Source organism: Lynx rufus, unplaced genomic scaffold (genome assembly GCF_022079265.1).
Source record: "Lynx rufus isolate CCGP_SWC_20201006 ecotype Redwood Valley unplaced genomic scaffold, mLynRuf1.p SCAF_2, whole genome shotgun sequence".
In the NCBI taxonomy this organism is placed as follows: domain Eukaryota; kingdom Metazoa; phylum Chordata; class Mammalia; order Carnivora; family Felidae; genus Lynx; species Lynx rufus.
In genome coordinates this window covers 214,435,663-214,448,805 of record NW_025814834.1, presented here as the reverse complement: position 1 = coordinate 214,448,805, position 13,143 = coordinate 214,435,663, and the positions used below count along the sequence as shown (strand labels likewise).

Below are 13,143 nucleotides of genomic sequence, written 5' to 3'. Positions count from 1 at the left end.
TCCTCTTCTCCCACCCTCCTCTCTGTTTCCCTTTTTGCATCTCTGTCTGCCCACCCCCCACTCAATTCCCCTCTCTCTCTCTCTCCTTTTCCCAGCTGTCTCTGTCTCTCATCTCTCCCATTTCCTGCCTCTCTGTCTCTGTTTCCCTCCTTCCCCTCACCCTCTCTTCCTCACTTTCTCTGGGCTAACGGCAGCCCCCTCTCTTCCCGGACAGACCGTCTAATTGAAATGGAGCACTCTAGAGAATGTTAATAGGAAAGGCAGCATTAATTAGCCAGCTCTGGTATAATTAGCTTCCTCTTCTCGCTGCCTGGCGTCTAACTGGATAATGAGTCTCTCCCCGTCCAAACTGAGGACAGGAGGGACAAGGGGAACAGGCCATGCCCGGGGATGCCGGAAGGCCTCCTGCCTTCGGGCCACCCTGCAGGAGTCCTCAGGCTGCCCGGGCTGCCCTCTCCTGCCAGGCCCTCCTGCTGCTTGTGCCCAAGTCTTGGGGAGACAGATGCCTGGCCCCTGCTCGTGCCCAAAGGTTTGATGTTGCTGGCGCTGCATGTTAAGTGGCCTGAGCCTGACAAACAGTGGCTGCAGCTGCAGTGTCCCAAAGAGGGGGTGGGGAGCTATTGAGAGTTCTTGAGGAGAGCTATGACAGCTCTGGCACAGCCCCATCCATGGGCGACCGCTAGGCACATTACAGCCCCCAGAGGGGAGCAAAGAAATCTGCTTATGTGACAGATAGTAACTAATATACTACCCAGACTGCAGCCCTCCTCACAACTGTGTGAGACAGGAGTGGCCACCTCTGTTTTATAGACGACAAATTGAGGTTCAGAGAGGTTTACTGCCTTGCCAACGTTCACCTTACCAGGACCCAAACTCCGATTCCAAAGACCACGTTCTTTCTTCCTACCCTGATACTTCAGAAGGTCTTTATTTATTTTTCATATGAAATGTATTGTCAAATTGGTTTCCATACAACAGCCAGTGGTCATCCCAACAGGTGCCCTCCTCAATGCCCATCACCCACTTTCCCCTCCCTCCCACCCCCCCATCAACCCTGTTTATTCTCAGTTTTTAAGAGTCTCTTATGGTTTGCCTCCCTCCTTCTCTAACTTTTTCCCCCTCCCCCTCCCCCATGGTCTTCTGTTAAGTTTCTTAAGATCCACATAAGAGTGAAAACATATGGTATATGTCTTTCTCTGTATGACATATTTCACTTAGCATCACACTCTCCAGTTCCATCCACGTTGCTACAAAAGGCCAGATTTCATTCTTTCTCATTGCCATGTAGTATTCCATTGTGTATATAAACCACAATTTCTTTATCCATTCGTCAGTTGATGGACATTTAAGCTCTTTCCGTAATTTGGCCACTGTTGAAAGTGCTGCTATAAACATTGGGGTACAAGTGCCCCTATGCATCAGCACTCCTGTATCCCTTGGGTAAATTCCTAGCAGTGCTATTGCTGGGTCATAGGGGAGATCTACTTTAGAGTTGCTAACTCTAAGTAGAAGTGATGGCAGTGGAGTAACGCCTCCTGTTGGCCATGAGTTCTAGAATCAAAGCATGAAGGGGAAGTTGAGAAATCGTGTGTAGTCAGAGTCCACCCCCCCTCCCCGCCCCAGTATCCCTTACACAGGGAGGAATGTCTCTTCTGTTTGCAAACGGGCTGTGATTCTCCCTTTCCTGTGGCCTCGAAAGCCAAGATCTAGTTAGGGGAGGTGATGGACCAGTAACATATTTTTCTTTGTTTCGTGTACAAGTGATGAAGTTCAGTTGAGTTACATGCCCACGCGATGCAATTCCATCGCAGTATATGTGGACGGGTCTAATACCCAGGGCTGGGCGACTGCAGCCACAGGGCACCGTCTTCTCCCTCTCTCTAGCCTGCTGACCCTCTCCCTCTCCTGTAGGCTATGGACTCGGAGGATGACCCCTTGCTGCAAGACGTGTGGCTAGAGGAGGAGCAGGAAGAGGAGGAAGCAACCGGTGAGGCCTTTAGGAGGGCCCAGAAGCCAGGGCCCCGAGCTGGGAAAGGAGGGCAGTGTTGCTGGAGGCGTTGGACCTTGCCTTCCCGGCCGCCCGCCTCGGGCTTCTGGAGCACCCTGGGCTGGGCTTTCACAAATCCCTGCTGTGCAGGGCTGGTGCTCTTCCTGGGCTGCAGCATCCCCATGGCCCTGTCGGCCTTCATGTTCCTCTACTACCCGCCGCTGGACATTGACATCTCCTACAACGCCTTTGAGATCCGCAACCATGAGGCCTCCCAGCGTTTTGATGCCCTCGCGCTGGCGCTTAAGTCCCAGTTTGGGTCCTGGGGGCGCAACCGGCGCGACTTGGCTGACTTCACTTCTGAGACGCTCCAGCGCCTCATCTCAGAGCAGCTGCAGCAGCTGCATCTGGGCAACCGCTCTCGACCAGTCACCAGGCCCCCACGGGCAGTCTTTGCGGCCCCAAGGCGTGGCCCAGGCATATCCCCTGACACTTCCGCAGACCAGAAACCAGCAGCCAATCGGAGTGGGCGTCTTCGGCGGGAGGCCCCAACCCTGGTGGATCTGGCAGCCAACCAGAGTGAAGGCCCAACGAACCAGGGGATGCAGAAGAATGGACGGTGCCAACCCAGCACCCCGCCCCGTGCTGTGGCTGCGGCCAATCAGAGCCGAGCCCGCAGGGGTGCCTCGCGCTGGGACTACTCCCGTTCTTATGTGAGCGCCAACACCCAGACGCATGCGCACTGGCGCATTGAGCTCATTTTCCTGGCCCGTGGCGACGCAGAGCGCAACATTTTCACCAGTGAGCGGCTGGTCACAATCCACGAGATTGAGCGCAAGATCATGGACCACCCGGGCTTCCGGGAGTTCTGCTGGAAACCCCATGAGGTGCTCAAGGACCTTCCACTAGGGTCCTACTCCTACTGCTCCCCACCCAGCTCGCTCATGACCTATTTCTTCCCCACTGAGAGAGGCGGCAAGATCTACTATGATGGCATGGGCCAGGACCTGGCCGACATCCGGGGTGAGCAGACTTGTGTGTGGCTGGGGACACAGCCTGCTGGGGAGGGCCTTGTAAGGGGTGGAGCCCTTGGGTGGGTGGGGCTTGTAAGGGGCGGGGCCTCAGTGAGGCTGAGGGCGGGTCTTCATGAGATTGAGAGAAGGTACTTTCGAGACCCATGGGAAATTTGGCCATGGACTCACACCTGAAGGAGAATGGGGTGGGACTCTGCTGTGGGCAGACTCAGGCTCGAGCTGCCTGCTGGGCGTGACCTGAAGGTGATACAGCGAAGGGCTGGCAGCAGGGTAGGATGTGAGATGGGATCTGAGAGAGGCAAGGAGGGTTTGGGTGCAGACCTGAATTGTGGGAAACTGGCCAGTTAAAGAATGGGTGGGGTAGGGCTTGGGCATGAGGTTGGTTAGAGGGAAACCCAGGTGTGGTTAGAGGACCGGGCATCTAATCAGAAGAAGATAGGGGAGAGAGACAAGTTGAAGGGAGACCAAGGTGGGGTTAGTTTGTAGTAATTTAGGGATGAGACTTGAAAGGTGGGGTGGGCTAGAGAATGGTCGTGGGGTGGGGCTTGGGTGCTTGGGTGTGCCTTCTAAGGGGCACACGGGCAGGATTCCAGGCAGATGAATGGGGACTGTAATGGAAAGATGGAACTCGAGGGCTGCAAAGACTGAGCCTTGGAATTAGGTGAGGTTCACATGCAAATAAAATGTGAATTTATTGGGGGCTGCCTGAGCAGGTCTGGGGGACTGCTGCTCTTGGGCAGTGAGTTCTTTAAACCGTTGCTCTGTTCCATTTGAGACAGCTGGAGGCAGCCTGAGGGGGAGTGCCACCTCCTTAGAAAGGAGTGAGATTAGCAAGGAGGACAGGATGATGTTGATGGAGGGCTGTGGGGAGCTGCCCTCTGAGCTCCTTGGGCCACCACCCCTGCCCCTGCAGGCTCCCTAGAGCTGGCCATGACTCACCCCGAGTTCTACTGGTATGTGGACGAGGGCCTCTCCGCAGAAAACCTCAAGAGCTCCCTACTGCGCAGCGAGATCCTCTTTGGAGCACCCCTGCCCAACTACTACTCAGTGGACGATCGTTGGGAGGAGCAGCGGGCCAAGTTTCAGAGCTTTGTGGTCACCTACGTGGCCATGCTGGCCAAGCAGTCTACTAGGTAGGTAGGAGGTCCAGCTGCACGCAGTGTCCGTTTGTCCTTGTGTATATCAGGAAAGGGCTGTGTTAGGGTAGGAAATTGTCTTTCGAGTGCTTCTTTCTCATAAACCCCAGATCACCTCCCCTGAACCTTCTCCCTAGGAAGTCTTTCTTCCTGAATCAGGGGCAGAGCCAGATACATCCTCACTGTCACTCTGACAGCTCAAAAAGCCCCTTTTCTTGATCAGTGCTGATGGTTAGTGAACATGAAAGCTTTTGGAGGAGGTAGGAAATCCCAGGGCTTTTGCCTAAGAAGTCTTGGATATTGATTTTTCTCCTGAGATGGTGCCTACAGGGCTTTCTGGAAAGAGTACTGACCAGGGAGTATTGGCCTGTCTGCCTCCTCTACCCAGAGAGAGAGTTGGAAAATATGCCTCTACTTCTCTGGGCCTCAGTTTCCCTACTTGTAGAATGGGGATGATGAGTCCCGATACCTTCTGGAGGCATTAGGAGGAGGTGAGCCAAGAGATGTGAAGGTGCTCTCAGGTAGTGGGTGCTTTGGTTGTCCTCCAAACCTTGGGCTATGTGTCTAAAAATACACGTAGGCCCTTCCTCACCCAGAAAGGGCATTAAATAGTTCATCTATCAGTCCTGATGGGCAATAACTGTGATGCCTCTCAGTCCCCTACCCTGACAGGCCAGCTCCAGGCAAATGAATCATTCTGCCTGAAATACCCTTGTTCCTTCCATTACTCATCCATTGCATTGAGCAACAACTATGATAATCAGAACCAACATTTATGTGGGACAGTGCTGGTATAAGCCCCTTATACACACCATCTCATTTAATTCTCAACACCGACCCAATGAGGCAGGTGCTATTATGATCATCTCCATCTTATGGTTGAGGAAATCGAGGCACAGCCCTATTAAGTGAGTTGTCCAAATTATAAAGCCTATAAGTGGTGGGATTGGCACTAAAAGCCAACCTTTCCAATCCAGAGCCCTTACCCCTTTTGTTTTTATGCCAGTCGCTGCACTAGGAACCTTCTCCTGGCCCTGCTTCTTTGCTAAACAAACCCCTGCTCATCCACTAAGATCCAGCCTGGGCAGTTTTTCCCTGAAGCTGGATTGAAAGCCCACTCCACCCCCCTTCCACCATGCCCTTCCTTCTCACTAGAGGAGGAACGAAAGAGCATACGTGAGCTTTGGAGTTAGATATGTCTAAGGTCACATACCAGTGACTTAGTCCACTTGGGAGTTTCCATGAGCTCTTTCACCTCTCTGAGCTACAATTTCATCATGGCAGTTGTCAGTCTGTATTTTAGCTGTTTAATTCCTTGTCACTCAAAGTGCATTCCTCAGATCAGCAGCGTCTGTTTCACCTGGGGGGTTGTTATAAATGCAGAATCTCCAGGCCTTTCTTGGACCTACAGGATCATAGATGACTTGTCTGCATGTTAAAGTTTGAGGAAGGTCTAGTTTCATTATGTTTCAAGAGAGTGTGAGTTTGTTGCGGGCTGGGATTGTTCCTGGCTTCTTTCTATAGGCCTAGTCCCTAGGACAGTGCCAGGAACCCCTCAGTAGGAATTTATCTTGGGCATGAATGAGTGGGTGGGTGGGGGTGGATGAACAAATAGAGGTGTTCCAGAGAAAGGTACTTGGCTAGGGTGGGAAACTGGGAGGGGCTGCCTGCAGGAGGATCTTTAGGGTTCAAATACCAAAAACTACCACTGTGTAATATGTTCAGCTGTTAAGACAAAACCTCTGCCTGGGTAAAAAAGCCTCTCTTCCCCTTCCCATCACCCTAGAGCTTCATAGGAGCAATGAAAAGCAGAGTCCCTATAGACTTTAGTATCTTCTTTTGGAATAATTGGATCTTTTTACTACTTTATGACTGGTTACCCAAGAGATGGCAACATGCACCTTGACTTAACTACAGAATAATACAAATGATCACTTTCGCTACATCTCTGATAATATTAGAATCTTAGAACATGTTCACTGCTTTTATACCCTTTAGCCTTTTGCATTTTGTTGCATGCATTTTAATTCTATATACATTGAAGCCCCGCATGATATCACATTATTATTTTACTAAGTCAGTACTCATTTATATTTATTCACATATTTACTTTTCCTGTTGCTCTTCATTACTTTCTACAATTTCATGTTTCCCCCTAGAATCATTTTCCTTGTGTCTGTAGACCTCTTCTTAATAGTTTTTTAAGTGCATATTTGCTGAGGATAAATTCTGTGTTTTTGCCTAGAAAACATCTTTATTTTACTTTCATTTTTGAAGTATATTTCTGCTGGTATAGAATTATAAGTTGGTAGTTATTTTCTTTTAGTACTTTAGAGCTGTCAATCCATTGTGTTCTGACTTCCATCATTCCTGTGGAAAAGTCAGCTGTAAATATTTTTGTTGTTCCTTGGAAAAATTGTCTTTTTTTTCCTCTGGCTGCATTTAGATTTTTCTCCTTGGCTTCACCAGTCTTACCATGAGTTATGTAGGTGTAGTTTTCCTTGAATTTGTTCTGCTTGGGGTGCACAGAACTTCTTGAATCTGTAGATTGATAACTTTCATCAGTTTGGGGAGTTTTCCTGGCTATTACTGCTTCAAATATTGCTTCTACCTCATTCTATGTTTCTTTTCCTTTTAAGATTCTGATTACACAAATGTTAGATTTTTTTTTCACTGAGTCCCATGTGTTTTCAGGGATATTTTCTAGGTTTTTTATTTTTTATTTCTATGTTTTGGTTTTTGTTACTTTCTATGTTTCGTTTCTTTCTGTGTTTTAGATGTTCTAGTTCACTGATCCAGTCTTTTGTTATATTTAATCTGCCACTTAATGTCTGTTGACATTTTAATGGTATGTTTTTCTGTGGAGAATTTCCATTTGATTCTTTGTTATTTATCTAAATCCCTGGTGAAATTCATCATTTTATTTATTTTGTCCATAGTATCCTCTCTGTCCTTAAACATATTATTATTATTTTTTAAATTATCATTATTTTAAAGTCCTTATCAGCTGACTTTCAACATAGGGATAAGCTGTGGATTTGTTTCTGTAGTCTGTTCTTTCACTTGGTTTTTGGTCATGCGGTCGTGCCTATGAGTATGCCTGGTAATTTTTATTGAGTGATAAACATTATGTATAAAAAAACAAAGAGGTCCAGGTGATATTATTTCCTGCACAGAAAGTCTATCATTCCTTCCACTAGGCAGACAGAGTTGTGACTGATCACCTTAACCAACCATTTTGTTGAGTCAAGGCTGTTTTGCAGCCCTGGAAAGTCTCAGTCTGCCCCTTGTTTGCCCTTGGTTCTCTAGGACTTTCTACTGGGAGTCTGGTGTATTCTGCAGAACTCTTTCCCCTAACAAGTTCCAAACTCTAATCTTTGTTTCTCAAAACTACAAACACACACACACACAAAAAACCAACAGAAACTCCATGCCACATTTTTAAAGAAGCTTTCTGCTTAGGTTTCTAGCCTAATGCTTCATGCAGCTCCAGTATTTAACCAAAGTGCTGAGGGGAAACTCTGCTAGTTCATCTGACTCCTAGCCTCGATTTTCATATCTTTCTGCCTGTGTTCAGAATCAGCAGATGCCTCCAGGGTGAAAATAGCTGTAGAAGAACAGCTTACCTTTCCTAGGTTCTTCCCTTTATGGAATCTTTCTGGAGTCCCTCTACTTCTCATTACTTCAGGAACCTTCTACTGTCATCAAACAGATGATTTCTGAATTTTATCTTTTTAGTAGTTCTTGGCAGGAATACTTGTCTTCCATGAACTATTCCTTTATACCTGAGAGTGAAAATTGGGGCCTGTGTCTTTTTATAGCCAGCAACTAAAATAGGACCTGGAACTTAGAAGGCACTCTATAAATGCTGTACGAATGAATGAGTGAATGAATAACAATTGCTTGGGGCTCCTGAGTAGCTCAGTCGGTTAAGAGTCCAACTTGGAGTCAGGTCATGATCTCATGGTTCATGAGTTCAAGCCCTGCATCAGGCACTCTGCTGTCAGCACAGATCTGCTGCAGATCCTCTGTCTCCCTCTCTATCTGCCCCTCTTCCAGTTGTGCACTCTCACTCTCTCTCTCTCTCTCTCTCTCTCAAAAACAAATAAACATTAAAAAAATTGCTTGAATTTTCAGTTGTCTACTCTAATGAAAGATCAATTGATCTATATAACTTAAAAAGTAGATAATTCAGAGATCTTTTCTATTTTACTTTTAAGTGTTCTGTTTGTTTTTAAAAACAGCTTTATTGAGATGTAATTGACATACAACCAACTGCACATACTTAAAGTTTACAGTTTGATTAGTTTTGACACATGTATATACCATGAAACCTTCACCATAATCAAGATAGTGAACATATCCATCACCCCCAAAAGTTTCCTCATGTCCCCTGGCTAATGAGTCCATCCTGCCTCTTCTTGCCTCTCCACCCCTACCCCAGGTACCACTTTTTGTTTTCTATTACTACATACTGGTTTTCATTTTCTAGAATTTTATATCCATGGCATCATATAGTATACACTCTTTTGGTTGACCCCTTTCAGCCTAATTACATTAAGTTCTATCCATGTTATTGCAGGCATTGATAGTTTATTATTTTTAGATGCTGAGCAGTAACCCAGTGTATGGAGATGCCACATTTTTAAAATTTTTTTAAACATTTATTTATTTTTGAGACAGAGTGAGAGACAGAGCACAAGAAAGGGAGGGGCAGACAGAGGGAGACACAGAATCCGAAGTGAGCTCCACGCTCTGAGCTGTCAGCACAGAGCCCAACACGGGGCTCGAACTCACAAACCGTGAAATCATGACCTGAGCTGAAGTCAGTTGCTTAACCAACTGAGCCACTCAGGCACCCCAAGATGCCACATATTTTTATACAGATATCCAATTGTTCAAACATCACCTGTCAAAAGGATTATTCCTTCAACAAAGATTGCCTTTGCACCTAGGACAAAAATCTATTGTTCATAGATATATAAGTTAATTTCTGGACTCTGTTCTGTTCCATAAATCTGTTTCTTTATTTGCACATGAGTACCACACTGCCTTAATTATGATAGCTTTATACCATATCTTGTCTTTATACTATATCTGTTAAGCCTCCCAACTTTATTCTTTTTTACAGTTATTTTAGTTATTTTAGGTCCTTTGCATTTCTATTTGAATTTTAGAATTCACTTGTCTGTTTCTCCAGGAAAAAGAAATGTCTGCTGGGATCTTGATTATGGTTGTGCTGAATCCATAAATCAACTTGAGAACTGACATCTTAACAATATGGAGTCTTCTTACCCATGAATGTAGTATATACATCTTTTGTCAGATGTATCCCTATTTCATGTTTTTATGCTGTTGTAAATGGTATTATTTTCTTAATTTTAATTTTCAATTGCTCATTACTAGTATATAGTAATATAATTGATTTTGTATCCTGTAACCTTGCTAATCTCCCTTAGTAGTTCTAGAAGTTTTTTGGTAAATTACATTAGATTTTTTACATAGTTAATTATATCTTCTGCTAATAAAAACAGTTTTACTTCTTCCTTTCCAAGTTAGATGCCTTTTATTTTTCTTTCTTGGCTGATTGCACTAGCTAGAACCTCCAGTATAAGGTTGAATAAAAGTAATGAGAGAGGACATTCTTGTCTTATTCCTAATCAAAAGTATGTAGGGTTTTTGTAGATATCCTTAATCAGGTTAAAAAGGCTCCCTCTATCCCTAATTTGCTGGTAGCTTTTTTTTTTTTAATCAATAATGAATGTTGAATTTTTTCAAATGTTTTTTCTGTGTCTAAAGAGAGATCATACAATTTTTCTTTTTTAGTTTAATGTAGTGAATAACATTGATTGAGTTTTTAATGTTAAGCCAACCTTACATTCCTGGGGCAACCCAAGCCCCCCCCCCCCCAGCTCTTGGTCATGATATAGTTTCTTTTTTATATAGTGTTAGATTCTATTTTGTATTTTGTATTCTGTTTGTATTTTGTGTTCATGGGCACAATATGTTCAACATAGATATTGGGCTGTAGTTTCTTTGTAATGTATTTGTCCTATTTTGGTATCAGGGTAATTCTGCTATTATAGAATGAGTTGGAAAGTATTCTCTTCTCTTTAGTTTTCTGGAGAGTTTGCATAGAACTAGTATTCTTTCTTCCTTAAATATGTGATAGGATTCATCAATAAAACTGTCTGGGCCTGAAATTTTCTTTATGGGAAGAATTTTTTAATATACATAGATAGGGCTATTAAAGTTATCTATTGCTTCCTGCATGAGCTTTGGTAGTTTTGAGTCTAACATTAAGTCTGTCCATTTCATTTAAGTTGTCAAATTTGTTGGTAGGAAGTGGTTCATAATATTCCTTTACTATCTTTTAAATATCTATAAAACTAGTGATGTCACATCTTTCTTGTGTATTTTCTCTTTTTTCATGATCATTCTGACTAGAGGTTTATCAAATTTTTTTTAATCTTCTCAAAGAACTAGCTTTAGATTTCTCTGATTTTTTTTTTCTATTGGTTTTGTTTTGTATTTCATTAGCTTCTCTGATCTTTGTTATTTCCTTTTGTCTGCCTACTTTACATGTAATTTTTATCTTGTTCTACTTTTTTGAAGTGGAAGCTGAGGCCATTAACTTGAAATGTTTCTTCTTCTCCAATACAGGCATTTATTGCTATAAATTCCCTTTTGGTACTGTTTTAGCATATCCCACAGATTTTCACATGTTGTGTTTTCATTTTCATTCAATTCAAAATACTTTCTATTTCCCCTTTGATCTCTTTTTTGACCTGTGTGTTATTTAAAAGTATGTTATTTAGTTTCCAAATATTTGGGAATTTTCCAGATACCATTTTGTGGCTGAATTTTAATTTAATTCATTTGTGGTCAGAGAACATACTTTGTATGACTTCAGTCCTTTTAAATTTAGTGAGTCTTGTTTTATGGTCCAGATTGTGGTCTGTCTTACTAAATGTTCCCTTGTGCACTTAAAAAGAATACATATTCTGCTGTTGATGAGTGGGGTGTTTAATAAATACCTGTCAGGTCAAGTTGGTTGATTGTGTTGTCTTGATGAATCAAACGCTTTATCATTTTGAAATTGTCTTCTTTATCCCTAGTAATATTCTTCGCTCTGAAATTTATTTCATTTGTTATTAATATAACCATTCCAGCTTCCTTTTGATTTCAGTTAGCATGTCATATATTTTTCTTTTTTAAATATTTTAACCTATTTGTTTCTATACTTAAAGTGGGTTTCTTGTAAGCTTCTAGGTCTTGCTTTTTTTTAAATCTAGTCTGTCTCTGCCTTTTAATTGGGGTGTTTAGACCATTTATAGGTAATGCAGTTATTAATATGGCTAGACTTAAGTCTATCTTTGTTCCCCTTTTCTTTTGCCTTCTTCTGGACTGATTCCATGTTTTTTTATTATTATGTTTTATTTCCTTTGTTAGTCTTTTTTTAAAGTTTTTTTAACATTTAATTATTTTTGAGAGACAGAGAGCAAGCAGAGGAAGGGCAAAGAGGTAGGAAGACACAGAATCTGAAGCAGGCTCAAAGCTCTGAGCTGTCAGCACAGAGCCTGATGCAGGGCTCAAACTCATGAACCACGAGATCATGACCTGAGTCGAAGTAGGACACTTAACTGACTGAGCCACCCAGGTGCCCCTCATTTGTTAGTCTTTTAGCTATAACTTTTTATTTATTTTAATGGTTGCTTAGGGTTTATAGTATATAATCTTAGATTATCACAGGCTACCTTCAGATGATGTTTTACCACTTTGTGTATAGTGTAAGACACTTCCAGTAGTATGCTACCATTTCTTTCCTCCCAGCCTCTATGTATTGTTCTCATGTATTTTATTTTCATGTGTGTTATCAACACCACACTACATTATTATTTTTGCTCAAGTGGTCAATTATCTTATAAAGAAACTTAAATAAGCAATAAGAAAATATTTTATATTTGTTCATGTCATTACCATTTTTAATCCATTTTATTCCTTTGTATAGATCCATATTTCCATCTGTTATTCTCTTTGTACCTGAAGGATTTACTTTAACATCTCTTATAGTACAGGGATCCTGGAGATTAATTCCTTCTGCTTTCATGTATTACTGGGGCGCCTGGGTGGCTCAGTTGGTTAAGTGGCCAACTCTTGGTTTCAGCTTAGGTCATGGTCTCATGGTTTCATGAGTTCAAGCCCCACATCAGGCTTGGGATTCTTCCTCACTCTTTCTGCCCCTCTTCTGCTCATGCTGTCTCTGTCTCTCTCAAGATAAATAAACTTTAAAATTAAAATAAAATAAAAAATGAAAAAGTCTTTATTTTGCCTTTGCTTTTGAAGTATATTTTTGCTGGGTATAGAATTCTGGGTCAATGTTTTTCCCAATAGGTAAAAGATGCTGCTCCATTATTGTCTCACTAGCACTTGTTTCTGATGAGAAGTCTCTCTTATTTTTGTCCTTCTGTATGTGATGCACCTTTTTCCTCGGGCTGCTTTTAAGACTTTCTTTTGGTCACTAGTTTTGAAAAAATTTGTTTATGATGTGCATTGTTGTCATTTCATTTCTTTTTTTTTTTTTTTTGTACTTGGAGTTTGTTGCTCGAGCTTCTTAAATCAGTGGGTTTATAGTTTTCCATCAAGCTTGGAAAAATTTCAGCCTCCTTTGGGGAGCCCCATAACCCATGTATAAGGTTACACTGAGACCCAGCAACTCTCAAGGCCGTTAGTCAGGATAACCATAGGGCCCATTTTGCCTCTCATCTCTCAGGAATCATCATCCTGTGTTGTCTCATGTCCAGATTCTTGTTTTATATAGTTTCTCTTATTTTTTTGTTAGTTTTATGGGGAGGGTAAATCTAGATTTCATCTTATCACTGCATCGTGTCCAGAAGCAGATATCACTCCTGTTTGTATTTTAAAACTCTACTTGACCAGCCCAGTTAACATTTTTGTTATTATGAAGAATAGCTTGTGTTAACTG

At 42.8% G+C, this 13,143-nt stretch overlaps 1 protein-coding gene across 1 annotated transcript in view; it reads left to right on the top strand.

The window, feature by feature from the left end:
• Positions 1 to 1,914: 1,914 nt before the first annotated feature.
• DISP3 (dispatched RND transporter family member 3) overlaps positions 1,915 to 13,143 on the top strand; it is a 29,554-nt gene continuing 18,325 nt past the window's right edge. Inside the window, exons 1-2 of the mRNA XM_047085785.1 lie at positions 1,915 to 3,010; positions 3,935 to 4,154. Coding sequence (XP_046941741.1) covers positions 1,915 to 3,010; positions 3,935 to 4,154 — 1,316 coding nt within the window. The remainder of the gene's footprint in view (positions 3,011 to 3,934; positions 4,155 to 13,143) is intronic.